This window comes from Gymnoscopelus braueri, assembly GCF_963280865.1.
Source record: "Gymnoscopelus braueri genome assembly, chromosome: 3".
NCBI classification, from domain to species: Eukaryota; Metazoa; Chordata; class Actinopteri; order Myctophiformes; family Myctophidae; genus Gymnoscopelus; species Gymnoscopelus braueri.
This window is the reverse complement of record NC_137612.1, coordinates 14,233,397-14,251,447: the sequence shown is the minus strand read 5'-3', so window position 1 is coordinate 14,251,447 and position 18,051 is coordinate 14,233,397. Positions and strand designations below refer to the sequence as shown.

Below are 18,051 nucleotides of genomic sequence, written 5' to 3'. Positions count from 1 at the left end.
TAGGACCACAATGGAAACAAGTCCCCAGGACTTTTTTTTGTGTTATCCTTTTAGCTTCAATATTTCACTGTACTACGTGCTGTTTACATTTCTCACTACTGAAGAATTCAATCAATCAACAATAGGCTGTATTGTATACTGTATATAGGCCTACTGTTATACTCGTTTGTTGTGTGATGACTGAATGAAAACAAAAGAAAATACCAGGCTAGCTACTATTACTACTACATTAGTGTAAGGTTCATGAATGTACTTGCCCAGCCCAGCGCACGTAGCTCAGGTAATGGTTTCATGCACTTAACACCTCTGTGTTGAAATAGACTTGGATAATATTTTTGACAGCAATCAGGATGACTCATGGAAAAGTTAATCGCAGACAAAACCTGGACATGTCACAGTTGTCAAGTAAGCGCACGTACACACACACACACACACACACACACACACACACACACACACACACACACACACACACACACACACACACACACACACACACACACACACACACACACACACACACACACACACACACACAAAAGGAGCGTATTATCCTATGGAATATAGGCTACACATCAATCTTAATCGGAAAGAGGCAAAAGTTATGTTTTTATGACGTATTTATATCCTATATTTTGGATTGCCTAGAGGGTGGGTGGAGCACAAACGTAACATCCGGACCAAAATTGGCACAAATACTGTTCCGGGGTCTGCCATCAGAATAGCCATATACCAGGGGCCCCACGTGGCCCTACGGGGGCCACAGGCCCACCATTGATCCGATACGCATCAAACTTGGCACTAACTCTGTTCAGGGGTCTGTCTGCCATGACAATAGTCACACCCAAAAAACTGAATTGCACTAGTACAGCGGTGTTTAACACTTCAAATGGCCATGACTCTGAGACCATTGCTCTGATCAGCGCAACGCAAACAGCTAGTACTCCTCATTTGTCTTCTGAGATGTGTGTGTGTGTGTGTGTGTGTGTGTGTGTGTGTGTGTGTGTGTGTGTGTGTGTGTGTGTGTGTGTGTGTAACAATGCAGTGTTTGATGTGCGGGCGTATGCTGAAACAACAGTGAACGCCAGTTCGTAAATAATATCACTCCAGCAACTGCCAAAGTAAAAAGAAAAGAAAATCACATAAAAAACACTTTTTTTGTGAACACAACTTCAGGTGCCCACTCTTCCGGGTGCCCACTCTTCCTAGTGCCCAGTCTTCCTGGTGCCCACTCTTCTCTCCCTCAAAGTTCCCACTCTTCCAAGGTGCAGGTCCAGTTTTCCCTAATGCCCAAAATGTTTTGGTGCCCACTTTTCCTGTTCCCCAGTCGAACATCAAAAACCTGTCAAACCGGTTAAATAACCTCTGACTGTCACCATGGTGCCACTCACTGGCTTCTCTCTGCAGTATCTGGTCTCTATTTACTCCTCCGTGGTTATATCCGGTCTAGAGCCCGCCTACAGAATCCGGTAATTCACCCACACACCCACACAAACGCGCACGCGCGCAAACACGCGTGCACACACAAACACACACACACACACAATGCACACACGCACACACGCACACGCACATACACAGACACACACACACACACACACACACACACACACACACACACACACACACACACACACACACACACACACACACACACACACACACACACACACACACACACACACGCACACACACGCACACACGCACACACACACGTGAGTGCTATTTTCCCACCACTGGTAAAAGGTACAAAAGTACAAAATGTAAATCCTCTGATCTGATTGGTGGCGTAGGCGGGACTTCCGATGTTCCCGCCCACCCGACGGCGTTTATGCTCCGTCACTTGACGTAGCCTCGAGCGGCCCGAAAACAGCATATCTACAAGCCCACAGCGCGTGGTGGCATTGACACCCTGTGGGCTTGTAGATTTGCTGTTTTCGACACGCGACACCGTCAAGTGACGAAGTATATCAATAGGACGGAGTCCTGCAGTGGACACAAAGTAACAGAAAAGATCAAACGTCGTTATTATATTTTTGGGAAACAAAAACAAAAGTGGAAGAAGTTTTAATTCTTGAAACAAAGAGTGAATGTTGTCTTCATCACCACGGGGCCTCACGAAGACTATGTTTATAACTATAAGGTACATTATTATTATAAACCTTTATTATATTCATTTTATTATGTATTATTGCTCAGCTGTCTCAGCCATCTGCCTCCTAACAAGGCTTTTTATTGAAACGTGAAGACGTTTAAATTAATAATAAAGCCATTAATAAATACATAATTTGTTTGAACACCTTCAACTAAATGTGTGTATATATTTAGGCTACGGTATTGTCTAAAATGTGTTATAAAAATGACCCGGTGTAGTTTTTATAAAAGGATGATACTCACGTTGTATTTCTGTTGGAACGTTTTGAAACCATAAATAGGCAACAAACACACACACGTTTTAGTCGATGCTAAATTGATGCTTTGGACGACGGTGTCGCAGCTGTCGCTTGCCGAAAACAGCCGATTTGTACAAGCCTTGGCTCAAGACTATCATAGATGTATTTGATCGAGTCTGTGACTTTTACTTTCGTATCTATGATAGTCTTGGTCTCTAACCCATGTAAGTCACTGGACATCCGAGCAGAAAGCTTTTACTTCTCCGTACATGTACAGAAACAACACATAAAGGGCTGACCCTGTAGCAATGGATGTTAACTCGACATTTGGAACCAGTGTTCAATGTATTAGTCCGTATATTTCAATAGATAGGTGTTTTAATCCCGTCTGTGTTGGATTCTGTTGGAAGTTCCCTGTATGTCCTCAATGGGTGGTAGTGGCGGGGCGCATCAGGTGAAAGCCGGTATTACACGCAATGTAAAAAGGAAGTCAACAAGGGGGGAAATGGCGTTCAGCCACAGACGGGATTAAAACGCATATCTATTGAAAAATACGGACCAATACATTGAACACAGATTCCGAATGTTGAGTTAACATCCGGGGCTACCGGGTAAGCATCTTTATATATTGCATTTGTACATGTTTGGAGAAATACGGACTTCACTGGTGAAAGTCCAGGACGCTCTGGGGGGTGCAGCCCAAGACTATAATAGATATGCAAATGTAAAAATTGATAAAATACATCTATGATAGTCTTGATCCAAGGCTAGATCAAGACTATATCGTAGATGTATTTTATCGATTTAGACATTTGCATATCTATTGAAGTAAAAGTCAGACTATAACATACATCATATGATGAGACACTTCCTCTAAAATGAAATCATAGCATTTATTTTGATACTACTTCTTGTGAATGTATATTTAAAACACTGAGCTCATTTTAAACGACGTGAGACATAGGTTGTTGCTTGGATATGTAGGTTGACATGTTGAAATCACAACACTATAAGGGCAGAAGCAGTGAGATAGCTTAACAATGAATGATATATACAGTCCAAAATACAACCCCATGGGCTCTCTCTCACAGTAGCTTAACTTAAAACAGGGGTCTTCAACCTTTTTCAGGCCAAGGACCCCTTAGCTGAGAGAGAGATGAAGCAGGGACCCCCCCCCCCCCACTACATATTGTATAATATTGTTGCAGATTAGACTTTTTCATAGAATTTCATAGAATGACCAAATGGTTAGATTCAGGTTAATGTGTATTTTCAGACTGTTAACCTTTTTAAACCATCACTATTTAGTCAACTTGAGTGGTCTGCTCTTTTCCCCCTACACACACCAACTCTCTGAAAATAGCCGAGCGATGCGTTGTGGGCTTGTAGATCAGCTTTTTTTTCCCGGCTAATGTACCCCATCACACAAAGATTTGGCAGAACCCCCGTAGTAACTCTGAGGGCCCCCTAGGGTTCCCGGACCTGGCTTAAAACAGGGCATCATACAATGGGGGCAGCCATAGCTAGGACGTTGGGTTAAAGGTATTAAAATAAATCTCCCCTGGGTAATTGGACCTCACAACATCTGATACATGCCACTTATCCCTCACCAATCCCATGATTAGTGATTTATTGATTAGGGATTATTGATTCATTCAGATCCCACTGATCATCCACTCATCCCTTGCTACAGTATGTTGGCTTCAATCTGGCTTCAATCTGGCTTCAAGTACAAAAAAAAAAGTAAAATAATACGTATTTTTGTTTTTGCCTCTGGGGGCACCACCTCCTTTTTTTGTGTAGGAAAAACAGAAACTCTGTTTGGCTCCTCCCCTTTCTCAGTCCTCTTCCTCCCGGTTGCTTCTGTGTTTATTCCTACGCTAACAACAACACTACATGTTTGGGGCAGCGGTGGTGCTGACAGATTATGAGAGATTACGTTGGCTTAAACGGTGGCAGCTGCATTATTACAGCAGAAAGCGCTTTGTGAGAGACGACTCAAATGTTCTGGGTGTATCCTGCTGTCCTCCTCCTCCTCCTTCTAATGATTAATTTGCCTTCAGTTCATACAATTCATTAAGTCTACATTTAGGCTTATAGCGGTAATGTCGCTGAATGGAATAACAAGGCCATCAAAAGATTACCATGGAGTTTGTACGTGCATTCAAAGATAAACAAAAACACATCATTACGATGAATCTTCCATCTCCCTGAGAAGTCCCCTGGAAAGAGGCCATGTACAATTTGAAGTATAAAGTCAGTGCTTGACCCCTCTGTGCGTCACGCACAGTAGTGGAAAAAGTACTCAAATGTTTTACTTAAGGAAAAGGATCAATACTGTGATGTAGAAATACTCTGTTACAAGTTAAAGTCCAGAATAAAAAATGTACTTGATTAAGTACAAAAGTGTTGGTATCAAAATGTATTTAAAGTACCAAAAGTAGAAAGTTCTCATTATGCAGATTGCAGAATGTCCCATTTCACAAGTTTTCAAATGTATGAAATGTATTATATCATTTGAAAATAGCAGATCTACAAGCTCACAATGCGATGCAGCGCGACGCATTGAAATGGCTGAAATCTATATAGGGCTGAAGTGGGTAATGTATGCTTTGTAATAATAATCAAAATCTACAAAGTAACTAGTAACTAAAGTTGTCAATTAATTGTAGTGGAGTAAAAGTACAATGTTTGCCTCTGAGATGTAGTGGAGTAGAAGTAAAAGTGCTGAAAATTGGAAATACTCCAGTAAAGTAAAAATACCTCCAAAATTGTACAAAAAAGTACAGTACTTGAGTACATGTACTTAGTTACTTTACACCACTGGGGTAGAGCGCCAAAGGCCCAAACCTCAGCACTTAACAGCTCTAAGTATTAGTAAGGTTTTGTGTCAGATAGACCTTCTCTGGCCAGCTCAGTGGCCCTGTGGTTAGAGAGCCTTGTGGTTCCCAGTCTCAGGGCGGGGGAATTGAACCCCGCCATGAGACTGGGAGATGGGGGTTCAATTCCCCGGGCCGGGTCATACCAAAGACCATAATGGGACCCAATGCCTCCCTGCTTGGCACTCGGCATCAAGGATTTCTTTGGCTATTCAAAAATAGCAGATATATACAAGCTCATCGGTGCTGCGCTATGAGCTTGTAGATCGGCTATTTATTTTTTTATCCTAGAAAATGTGTGCAAATATTTGAATTTTCTTTTAAAGCAAACATTTCAACTCAAATCTTTGCTTCTGGGGGTCCCTGGAACTAAATATTTTGAGATGGGCGTCCGCGACCAAATGCAAATTTTGTTGTTTTGGTTGCTATATCAGTGGTGCTCCAACTTTTTCCATGTCAAGGACCCCCAAAATATATATATATATAATATATGTATTTGCCCTCGGACCCTAACCTCACTCCGTCAAATGGAAGAAGCTTGCGACACACATTTTGTTTCACAGCGTACTTGCATCTGAGACTTCGGGCGCAGAATCGATGACAGACGGAGTTTCATTTTTTCAAGCTACTAGGCAGGTGATTGGATGATCCCGCCCCTAGCAGCCGCTGATTGGTTCGTATGCGCAGCGGTTCGGGCAGCTTTACTCTGTGAGCAATCCCAGACCCTCCTTCCTGAAACCAAATGCAATGCAATGCATGAGATTTCCGGAGGGAGGGGGTGTTTACCAGGCTACTCGGACCCCCCATCTAAAAATATGTTGTTCCAGGGACCCCCAGAAGCAAATATTTGAGTTAAAAATTATAAATTGACTTTAAAAAAATATGTATATTCAAAGATTTGCACAAATTGTCAAGATTTTTCAAAAATACCAGATCTGCCGCGCTATGAGCTTGTAGATCTGCTATTTTTGAATGGCCAAAGAAATTTAAAATGACAGAGATTGAATGGATTGAATGGATCAAGCTGCCTCACGCTACACAAACAGGAGATACAGTACTGGTAAACTGTAAATACCTACATTATTGGTTAAATAGCTCTGGTACTGTTGTTTCCCAAGGCTATACTCGCTTAACTTCTTTATAGTCGTAAAATCAAATAAAAAGTTGTCTCAACAGCTCTATTCAGCCTGGAAGGGCTCAGTCAGTCAGTTTGCATTTAATGCTTGGCTTGAGAATACAGGCAAACACACAGAAATTCCCTCTGTCTGTCCTCCCGTCACAAAGTCTGTGTTAAACGTTATGTCATCCCAGGGCTGTCAATGGTGGCATTGAGTCGAGGCCACGATGATGATGAAATGGATCTTAATCTTTTATTTTTTCTCCTCCCTCTAGATTGTAATGCTATTACAAAATGGATGACATCAATCGGCACTATCGCTTCATGAACTGGAGGAGGCGGATCAGAGATCTGAGAGAGGTGCGGGCCATCAGGTTCCGGGAGCGCTTCAGGAGAATGATGAAGGATGGAGACTTACTCAGGTACAAAGAACGAGTGAAAGTTCTGATACTATACTATAATATTAGGCATGTAACGATTCCCTCAACTCACAATACGATTCGAATCACGATACTAGGTTCACAATACGATTTTTCACGATTTTTTAAACAGTTATTTTTCAGACACATTTTTTCTATTACACAAATGTTTTCTCTAATCCTCTTTTCAATATACTAGCAAATGCTTCTATCAATTCTCTTACAAAGATACTGTATTTTCTTTTTTTTCTGCTGTTAACGTCGCAATAACTTTTTTATTAACCCATTAAGACCTGAAGCCGATTCTACAAAATAATGTCTTCTAAATCCCAACAGTATTCTAAAACACGTATGTTTCTATATCATTGGTTCTCAAACGTTTTCATAATTGCCAAGGACCCCCAAAATGATATGTATTTGGCCGCGGACCCGCATCTCAAAACATATTGTTCCAGGGACCCCCCAGAAGCAAAGATTTGAGCTACAAATGATAGATTTTTCAAAAATATATCTGCTATTTTTTAATAGCCTTAGTGTAAATGAATGCTTTTTAGCTCAAATAAAAAAATGACACAGATGCGTTCCAGGTCTTAATGGGTTAAATCGATTTAAATTGTCACCAGTTTGAATCGATTTTAATCGATCTACGATAAATCGTTACATGCCTAATATAATATTACTTGTAATGTCATATGACAATAACGTTTGATTCTGATTCTAATAATAATAATGATGATAACAGCTGATATGTCTCTGTGATTACCTGACTTTATGCTGGGTCTAAAGAACAGATCAGTATCTCAAATATCTCACTTGCTTTAGTTTATATATTTGTTTTGTTTGCTTTTCTGAATAACTGTAGGTATCAAGGGAAGTCAGATGAAGTTGGCTGTTTTGTGTCTGGCGTGGCGTTATCCAAAAGAAACCGCTATTTTGAGGTACTGTAACATAATATGATGATGTGATGTCTGATACATTTTCAGGGCTTTGCATTAAACTCTAGATTAGATCATTTTCTAATCCATTTAAGAACTTGTACTATACTCTATGATATTATTATATAACCCTATGTTTTATCCCATAATGTACAGTAATCCTCCCTGTTGATGCTATTCACCTTCCATTCTGTACAATAATGGCTTCAGTAGATCTGAAGCATTACACACATGATACCAGAGATCTCATCTGATTGACTGATTGAAGTGTGGATATGGTGACCCTCCCCCCCCCCCCCCCCCAAAAAAAATACATATTTATTAGGTCCTTAGAACACAATATACATAATCTTTGTAGTATTGATTGAGTACTTTTTTAATGACATTTTCTCAGCTGTTTGTGTGGTATATCCTCTGGCGTCTGACATTTTGTTTTATAATAATGCACGGGTCGGGTGGGATGGCCGACTTGAGATGACCTGATGTGTGTCATTCAGTTTTATTTGATTCAGACAAATGAATGCAACGATCCAAACAAAGCATTGGCCATGCTCAACTCACACAACTTAGATTAATGCTGCCAACCAACCTGGGGTCTATTCCACGAAACCTGGATTAGGGATAAACCGGGTTTAATCGGCTATCCTGGCTTAAATTATCCAGGAATCGGTTTCACGAAAGCTGAGTTAGCTCGGCAGATTAACTTAGCCAGTAAACCTGGATATGTTTATCCATGATCCTGTTTCACAAAAGAAAATTGAAGCAATCCTGCCTTAGTTACCATGGCAATTTAGCTGTGAAGTTAGCCTGGTCCGGACCAGGCTAACAGCCAAGCTTTATTAATCCAGTGCCTTGTTCTTCAAGTTTTGTGAAATAGCTGTTAGTCCAATGACTCCAATCATAAACCAATGAGTTTTTCCACACTTATTCAATTCTTATGCGAAAATCGAAGATCTACAAGCCCGAAATGTTTTTGTCTTATGGCGGCCGGGGGTCCCCGGCCCCCCCATGGACCCCCGCCCCCGTGGACCCCCGGACCCCCGTGTACCCCCGGCCCCCTGTGTACCTCCGGACCCCCGCCCCCGTGGACCCCCGTATACCCCGGACCTCTGTTGGGGGTCAACGGGGGTCAGGTTGACCCCCGGCCCCCCGTTGACCCCCGTGGACCGGGGACCCCCGGCCGCCAAAAGGCAAGCTTTTCACTTGTAGATCTTCGATTTTAGAAATTAGAAATTAGAAAATTATTCTAAGTGTGTAATTATAATTCCAACATTCACTTAAACTCCTTATGTTTAAGCCTAACTGAATTATATATTTATGGATTTGTATATAAATGAATTGCATATTTTTGGACAACTTTGCCACGCTTTCTCCCTGGATCTATATTTATTGCGGCTGTGTTTCCTCTCTTGCTTATTATACATTTTACTTCCTTGTATGATTTCATGAGCTGCTGCAGTGCTGCTGTTCAGCCACAGAGAAGAACGCTGCTCTGGTTTTGGGCTCCATGATTGGTCAAGTTCAAGGATTCTGCTATCGACTTCCATGGTCTTTTATAGGAATATGTCAACTCACATTCAGCCTGGTTTAACGATCCTGGCTCGACAAACCTCTCCTTCTCAGCCCGGCTTGGCGTTCGTGGAACTGAATAAACCAGGCTGAACAGCGCAGGCTTGTCAAACCTGGATTTGCCTTTCAAACCAGGATAATTTAATTCCGCTTTCGTGGAATAGACCCCTGGCTGTATAGGATCTTATATACATATACAAAAAGGGAACATCCGCACATACAAAATATATTTCAAAGTTTCTTTTTAATCCATTAAGACCGGGAACGCATCTGTGTCATTTTAAGATTTATTTGGCTCTTCAAAAAAATAGCATTTTGAGAAATCATGGAAAATGTGTGCAAATCTTTGAATATATATACCGGTATATATATATATATTTTTTTTTAAAGCGAACATTTTTTACTCAAATCTTTGCTTCTGGGGATTATACAATTGTCTTCTAAATCCTAACAGTTTTTATATTTTTTCATGTCAAGGACTCCCAAAATGATTTGTATTTGTCCACCATCCTCCCCCATCTCAAAATATTTTGTTCCTGGGACCCCCAGAAGCAAAGATTTGAGTTAAACATGTATATATATATAAGATTTATAAGATTTGCACAAACATTCCAAGATTAAAACCTCGGTGCCGCGCTATGAGCTTGTAGATCTGCTATTTTTGAATAGCCAAAGAAATCTTAAAAAGACACAGATGCGTTCCCGGTCCCTTAATGGATTTAATGCATCTCAGCAGCAATCACAGGAAACAATTCGCTTCCTTTCGGCCCTTCTGGCCTTCATCAGTGCTTGAACAAGTGCCTTTACGTTTATTTACTCACCTGCATGTGATGCCAATGTTCTAAACATCATGTACACGCGTGTACATGATGTTACTACATATCGTCTCTGTCGGGTGGAAAACCTCACGTGTCCAAAACTGTTACTTTTCATGATTCGAATTCGAAAGGATCAAAAGCAGCAGATCTACAATCTGCTGCTTTTGATACTTTTTGTGTGACGCTGTAGTATGATCCAAGTTGGGCGTTAATCTACCAAAAAATACACCCAAAGTGCACCGAGTGCCGTGCTATGAGCTTGTATATCTGCTATATTTTTGTTGCATATATTTTTTCAAAAGCGTGAACATTTGTAACTCAAACCTTTGCTTCTTGGGGGGGGGGGAGCAAAATATTTTCAGATGGGGGTCCGTGGCAAAATACATATAAGTTTGGGGGTCCTTGACATGAAAAAGTTTGAGAACTACTAATATTATAGCAACATACGTTTTTTCAAAATAAAAACTGTTAGGATTTAGAAGACATTTGTAGAATCCCCAGAAGGAAAGATTTGAGCTAAAAATGTTCGCTCAAAGATTTGTACAAATTTTCACAATTTTGAGCTTGTGGATCTGCTAATTTTTAATAGCCAAAGAAATCTTAAAATGACACAGATGCATTCCCCGGCCTTAATGGATTAATTGTCCTTTTGAATGCTGAGAACACAGGGCTCTCCCTTAAGGGTAACTGGGCAGACGGTTCCAGTCTGAACAACCTTTGGACATTTTGTCCAAAAGGTGGCCATCCATTCCATTCCATCCAGACCAGACCCAGACCGGCATCTTTTTGTTTATAGGAAGCAGAGGTTTCTCTACTGAGCTCACCTCTAAAACCTCTATCTATCTTTAGGGCACACATGGTCACACATGTGTGAATGCGTGCTACACCGCATTTTATCTGCAGTTTGATCTGAGAGGCCTTTCAGAGAGAAGCGTGTTCTTTCATAGCCTCAGGAGGAAGACAGGCGGTGAGGTCATGAGAACGGACTTCATGTTTCCTCTCTCCTCCTCCTCCTCCTCCTCCTCGGTGCGCTGGATGGATGAAGGCCATCATGCTCCGTTTGCTCCCAGTCTCCAGGGTGATGTCATGTCAGAAATAAACACCAGGGCGGCGAGCCAACATGTCGCTGCTGGTCGTGTTTTCACTTCCGAACACGTGGTGGTGCGGACGCAGTGCCGTATTTGGAAAGAAATGTGTAATGCCGGTTCATATCCCTTCACAAATATTTTGTTTACAACATGATAGTTAGGAAAACTATCATGCTAGTTATAAAATTTAAAAAAAAATAAGATAGCTAGAAAAATTCTGTTTTAACCCATTTAGACCTGAGGCCGATTCTAAAAACGCTGTCTAAATCCTTTTCTGAAAAACTTCAAATATGTATAAAAAGATTACAACACATGTATGTTGCTATTTATACTGTGTATATATATATATATATATATATATATATACGGTTCCCGGATTGAAAGGTATAGTTACGTATAGGGGTTTCCAAGGGGGGTGATGCCAGTAATATTTAAACCATTTAGCAAATGTACATGGGCATTCACATTTCACAGAACTTCAGTTTATAATAAAATGTATCAAGATTAAAAAATAAATAAAGATAAAATCGGGCAAAACTCCAGTTCAAGTGCAAATCAAAGTTTAGACATCATGAAACTTTTCTGTTAATGAGACAGTGATAATAATAACAACAATGTGTCATTTTCCAGGTGACGATCAGGGACGCAGGGGTGAGAGGGATGATCGCTGTGGGTCTAGTTCCTCTGCACTACAAGCTGGACCATCAGCCAGGCTGGCTCCCTCGTTCAGTAGCTTATCATGCTGACGACGGCAAGTATGTGGCTTTTTTTTTATTACGATATAAATAAATTACTTGCAGACTTAACTGTAAATAAGTATATACTGTATCTCAGGTTGCACAGCAGACATTGAGGGTAGGGCAGCTGGACAATGTGTTCTTATTTTTTTTTGGTCCAAATACCTCAATATCGTTATGGTGACGATAATATCGTACTGTGATGATTGATATAAATGTTCACAAGGCACCAGTGTAAACGGGTGAAGCTGCAGCTCACAGAAGGAACGACCACTTTGGACCAGCAGAGCTCCTCAGAGTAGCACAGTGACCGACTCTTTGGACATTAAAGACATACAGAACTGAAACATCTCCTCAGCCCTTGACTCTAAGTCTACTGACTTATACTTATACTGTATGTTTTTTGTTTTTTTTACTGTTGAGTGAGAAAACAATGTTGCACAGGGCGGTGTGAGCTTGCACATCTTATCTTAGCTATTTGTCATTTTTTTAATAATTTTTTGTAACAACGAAATAAGGCATAAGTTGTTAAAGCCATTGGAAAAGACAATACTTTTTGCCATATCGCAATTCTACGACGATACCTCATCTCATGTCATGATATCCATGTAAAAACAAATAGAATACGCACATCACTTGGTTGAGGTGCTGGGTTGGAAAGTAACATGAAGAAAAAGAATAAACCCACACACTCATCTGCTCCAATGTAAATTTACTGACAACGTTTCGAGCCAAGGCTCTTCATCGGGTCAAAAGAGTTTTGACCCGATGAAGAGCCTTGGCATTGGAGCAGATGAGTGTGCAGATGAGTGTGCGGGTTTATTCTTTTTCTTCATGATATCCATGTAACCCTTTAAAACCGGGAAAGCATCCATGTGTCATATTTTATACTTTGGCTATTTAAAAATAGCAGATCTACAAGCTCATAGTGCCCCGCTATGAGCTTGTATGTCTGAAATTTTGGGGGGGGGGGATCTTGATTTTTTTTTGCAAATCTTTCATATTAATATAATCTATATATTTTTTAAGTGAAACATTTTAATTCAAATCTTTGCTTCTTGGGAAGTCCCTGGAACAAAATATTTTCAGACGGGGGGGGGGGGGGGTCCATGGCCAAATACATATCATTGTAGGGGTCCTTGACATGAAAAGGTTTTAGCACCACTGACATGGCAACATAAGTTTTTCAGAAAACTGTTAGAAGACTTTTTGTAAAAAATGTTCATGATTCTTCAAAAACAAGTTCATAGCTATGAGCGTGTAGATCTGCTATTTTTGAATAGCCAAAGAAATCTATGAAATGACACAGATGCTTTCCCGGTCTTAGTGGCATAATATCGATATGGTATTGTCCAGCCCCGAACTCAGGTTGAAATTGAAGCTCACACACCTCTCCTCTTCCTACAGGCTATACAACGGTAAGAGCGTCGGACAGCAGTTCGGGCCAAAGTGTAACCAAGGGGACAGGATCGGTTGTGGGATCTACCGAGACACCTTTGAAGAAGGCCAGATCACCGTGTTCTTCACCAAGAACGGCAAGGAAGTAAGTTCTCATTTCCTCCCTTATTATTATTATTCTCCTTCAGATACAATGTTCTTTGTTCACCCATTATAGCCCCCCCCCTCCTCGTCCTCCTCTGAATTCAGCTATGTTTGTTCATTCATTTACATCACAGTTTATCTTAGGGTCTCAAAGTTTCAAAATCAACTAGAAAATTTGCTCCTCGGAGCACAAGTCTCCGCCAGCAGACCCGTGCTATTTTAATAGCACGGGTCGTCTTGGTAGAACGGGTCGTCTTGGTAGAATGCGCGTGGTTTTTGGTGTTCTGCAGGGGCGACTGAATATGTAGTGTCTGCATCTAAAAAAAAATCTTCTTGAAGCAATGTGTCATATGGGAGTCCTCGTAATTGACTTCTTCATCTTCATTGTCTTGAACAGTTTCAGCAGTTGATTGGTGTGTTTGATCTATGTCATAATGTATTTGATCAAGGTGGCCAATTGTTACAGTATTAAGACTTCGGCCTTGTTGTGGGATCAATTCAACTCTATAGTCCTCTTCTGTGTTACTGTTGTAGATGAGTATGCTTTCTTAGCTTTGGCCTTCTGCGCCTTTGCTTGACCAATGTTAGGTGTTCTCAGAGGGACACACACACGCACGGACGGGTGATTTGTACTGGAAGGTACTGTTCCAATCAAGACTGATTGATCCTGTCTTACCTCACTTCAAAAAACATAAATGGATTTTTGAAGTGACACACCTATTTATAGGATTTTATTTCGTCATGCGTCTCGCTAGCCAATCAAAAGCATTTGTGACAACATATTGTCACGTGAAGTTTGACCAATGTTAGCTTGGCTAGGGGGGAGGTGAACACACGGCGGGACGAAGCGAAAACATACTCTCCGCCTCCGGCGGAGACAATTATTTTGATAATGGATATGGATAATCAAATTCTGCATTAGCGACAGTTCGGGTTTTCTTTATTTTTTCTCTGCACGACGAACAGTGATCCCCTTTGTGTTTACCAACCGTCTGACAAGCGATCATAATGTATATAAATGTTCCGTGGCCAGTTGGGGAGGTGGGAAAGACGTGCATTTTTGACGGTATATGCTGTTTTCAGCTTGTCTGCGACAAGGAAAGTTACCTCACGGGTGAAAATGTTTTCCTCTGGTGATCGACCATGGATACTGTTTGTGTGTACTCACGATCCGACAATGGATCATAATGGATCAAAATCTTCTGTGACCAGTTGAAAAGGTTATGAAACACGAAAATCGCTGGCAGTGGGTGAGTTTATTAATGTATATGTCACAGGGAAATTGGCATTCCAGGGAAATTGAAAGAGGAGCGCTCGCTTTTAGGTGCGGGGCTTCGGCGCGAGGCAGGGCTTTTCGAGATAGGGTTTTTTACGCGAGGCTCGTGAGGAGGAGGAGGAGGAGGTGGAGGCGCGAGGCGGGGCTTTGATACGAGGCGGCACGAGGAGGAGGCGCGAAGCGGGGCTTTGATACGAGGCGGCGCGAGGAGGAGGAGGAGGAGGAGGAGGAGGAGGAGACGCGAGGCGGGGCTTTGATGCGAGGCCGACCTGGCTTTAGTTGTTCCCCCCCACATAGCAACCAGGAAGCTACGCTAGGGGAACGCTGAACACGCGTTCACACGCACAAGTGATAATAGTTATTGTCCATGACGGAGGCGCGCCGACTCAGCAGAGCTTGAGGCCGAGGAGGCGCGCCCACGCGCCTCCAGGCGCGAGTGCCCGCGCCGACCGGCCGAAGGTCTGCTAGTCGAATCAGCGCCGTCCGAGTTGTGAACCGATAGGGGGAGAATAGATCTTTTCATGGGTTACAGTCTATGGTTATTATCCAGTGTCCACGACGACACACATGTGTGCGTGTGCATGTGTGCGCATGCACACATGCGTGTGCGTGTGTGCATGCGCACACGCATGTGCATGCGTGTGGATTCAGTGTGGATTCAGTGTGCATTCATTGCCCTCTAGTGTTGGTTATACGGAATTGCCTGGGTGGGTGGTAAAAACAAGCGCTCCTTTTTCAATTTCCCTGGAATGCCAATTTCCCTGTAACATATATACTCTGGCAGTGAAAGAGTTAATGTGTTTAATTTTGCCTTATTATTGTCCAGGTGGGCAACGTGGAGATGGCGGCGCCCGGTGCTCTGTTCCCCGCGGTGGGCATGCTCTCCATCGGAGAGGAGGTTCAGCTGGACCTGCAGGCGGAGTGGCTGACGGAGGAGGACGACGGGCTGATGATCGTGGACAGCCATGAAGACGACTGGGCTCGTCTCCATGACGTCAGAGTGACCGGCACCGTAAGTTCACTGGGGTTCTCAAACCTTTGTTTTCATGTCAAGGACCCCCAAATTGATATGTACGTATTTGGCCGTGTTCCCCCCCCCCCATCTCAAAAATATTCTTTGCCAGGGATTGTAGTAAACAAAACAAAAAGGGGGCATATTTACCCCGCAACCTATACAAATTGTTTCGTGACCCATTCCTGTGTTTGGGAAACAGTGGTTCTACACGATCCCAAAGACCAAACCGAAGGTGGCTGGCAGTGACAAGGGACATAATACATATGGTGATAAAAAGATCACATAAAAATAAGGGGAAATAAATGGGAGAACAAATTAAGAAATCATGGTAACCTTTAGATTAATCCATTAACTCATTCACTGCCTGAATTATTTCTGGCCGCGTTTGCCCACTGCCAGAGATTTTTCATTGAAAAAAAAAAGTACTCAGGAGCCGAGATACAGAATGTTTAAGTTTTAAGTTAACAAGCAAGTGGATAGGAGTCTAGATCTTCGAAAAATCATATCTCCTTGGTCTTTGGGTAAAAAAAAAAAAAAATTGAAAAAAAAAAAAAAATGTTTTTTACGTTCTTGGCAGAATTGGTAATTGGAAATAATTACGTTTTTTACGTTCTAGGCAGGGAATGAGTTAAGAACGGGAACCCATCTGTGTCATTTTCGATTTTAGCTACAACCATTATTTTATACTTTGGGCTATTTCTTTGAAAAATCGTGAAAACCTGTATAAATCTTATCATATATTTTTTAAAGCGAACATTTTTAACTCAAATCTTTGCTTCTGGGGATTCTACAAATGTCTTCTAAATCCTAGCAGTTAAAAAAAGAAAATAACTTATGTTGCTATAATATCAGTGGTTCTTTTCATGTCAGGGACCTCCAAAATTAAATGTATTTGGCCGCGGACTCCCATCTCAAAATATTTTGTTCCAGGGACCCCCCAGAAGCAAAGATTTGAGTCAAAAATGTTCTCTTAAAAAAATATACATGTTCAAATATTTACACAAAATGTTCAAGATTTGTCAAAAATAACAGATCTACAAACTTGTAGATCTGCTATTTTTGAATAGCAGAAGTATAAATTATGGATAAAGTGGTTACACAGACGCTTTCCCGGTCTTAATGGGTTAAAAAGCTGAGAATAAGGCAGTAAAAAGCAGTCAGTCGGTAAAGGTAAGGTCCTCCATATTTACATAGTTAGTTTTAGTAGACGATATGAAGTGATATCCACTCTCATCAACAGTAAAACATATTTACATAGTTAGTAACTAGTAGACGATATGAAGTGATATCCACTCTCATCACCAATAAAACATATTTACATAGTTAGTAACTAGTAGACGATATGAAGTGATATCCACTCTCATCACCAATAAAACATATTTACATAGTTAGTAACTAGTAGACGATATGAAGTGATAACACCTCTCATCACCAGTAAAACATATTTACATAGTTAGTAACTAGTAGACGATATGAAGTGATATCCACTCTCATCACCAGTAAAACATGGCTTTTTGCCCCAAGGAGAAATGTGTCATCCTCCTGTTCCATGCTTCTCCTCCTTCCTGCATCTGACAGCACAGTGATGGAGATTTATGAGTCTGGGAGGAGGAGGAGGAGTGACGACGCATACAACTAAACCTATTTCTGAGTTGAAAGGATGGGAGGGGAGGGGACTGCAGCTGGGTCGCCACAGGGCAGTAACCTGCATACCTCCTGCATTTCTAATAACCCTCCATTTCTCCCACAAATCTGGCATTGTCTTGTGTTATTGCACTGGAAAAGGCAGCTCTCCACCAAACAGACTACTATAAAGATTTACTACAGACTGGCAGTAGGGAGATCAGTCAGTTTGGAAGGTGTGAAAAAAAGTTGCTGAATGCACCTGAGAGCCGACACAGAAAGACGCTACTATGGTGCTAAAAATAGCCTATGGCTTGATGTCTTTTTCAACAACAAGCCCGCTGCTATGCGACGGTCGCAAGTTGTAGGGAAGCGTCGAAAGCTGTCGGCTTTCGACGCTTCCCTACAGCAGTGGTTCTCAACCTTTTCAGGCCGCGACCCCCACAAAATAATCATTTGAACTGGGGACCCCCCATTTTGTTTGACTCCGTTCCACAGATAAATATTGTGAAAATCGCCGTTGTGAACTTGCAGATGGGCTATTTTCACAATGTTTGCCTCTTTCTTATATTATTTGACAATTTGGCCAATGTTTTATAGTAGAGTTTGTTGATTACTTTTGTTGCAGTAATGGTCTTTT

At 41.5% G+C, this 18,051-nt stretch overlaps 1 protein-coding gene across 1 annotated transcript in view; it reads left to right on the top strand.

The window, feature by feature from the left end:
• Positions 1-2,006: 2,006 nt before the first annotated feature.
• Positions 2,007-18,051, top strand: part of LOC308082228 (SPRY domain-containing protein 3-like) — a 43,481-nt gene continuing 27,436 nt past the window's right edge. Inside the window, exons 1-6 of the mRNA XM_080423907.1 lie at positions 2,007-2,143; positions 6,665-6,811; positions 7,671-7,746; positions 11,849-11,973; positions 13,363-13,498; positions 15,600-15,785. Coding sequence (XP_080280033.1) covers positions 6,684-6,811; positions 7,671-7,746; positions 11,849-11,973; positions 13,363-13,498; positions 15,600-15,785 — 651 coding nt within the window. The 5' untranslated portion in view covers positions 2,007-2,143; positions 6,665-6,683. The remainder of the gene's footprint in view (positions 2,144-6,664; positions 6,812-7,670; positions 7,747-11,848; positions 11,974-13,362; positions 13,499-15,599; positions 15,786-18,051) is intronic.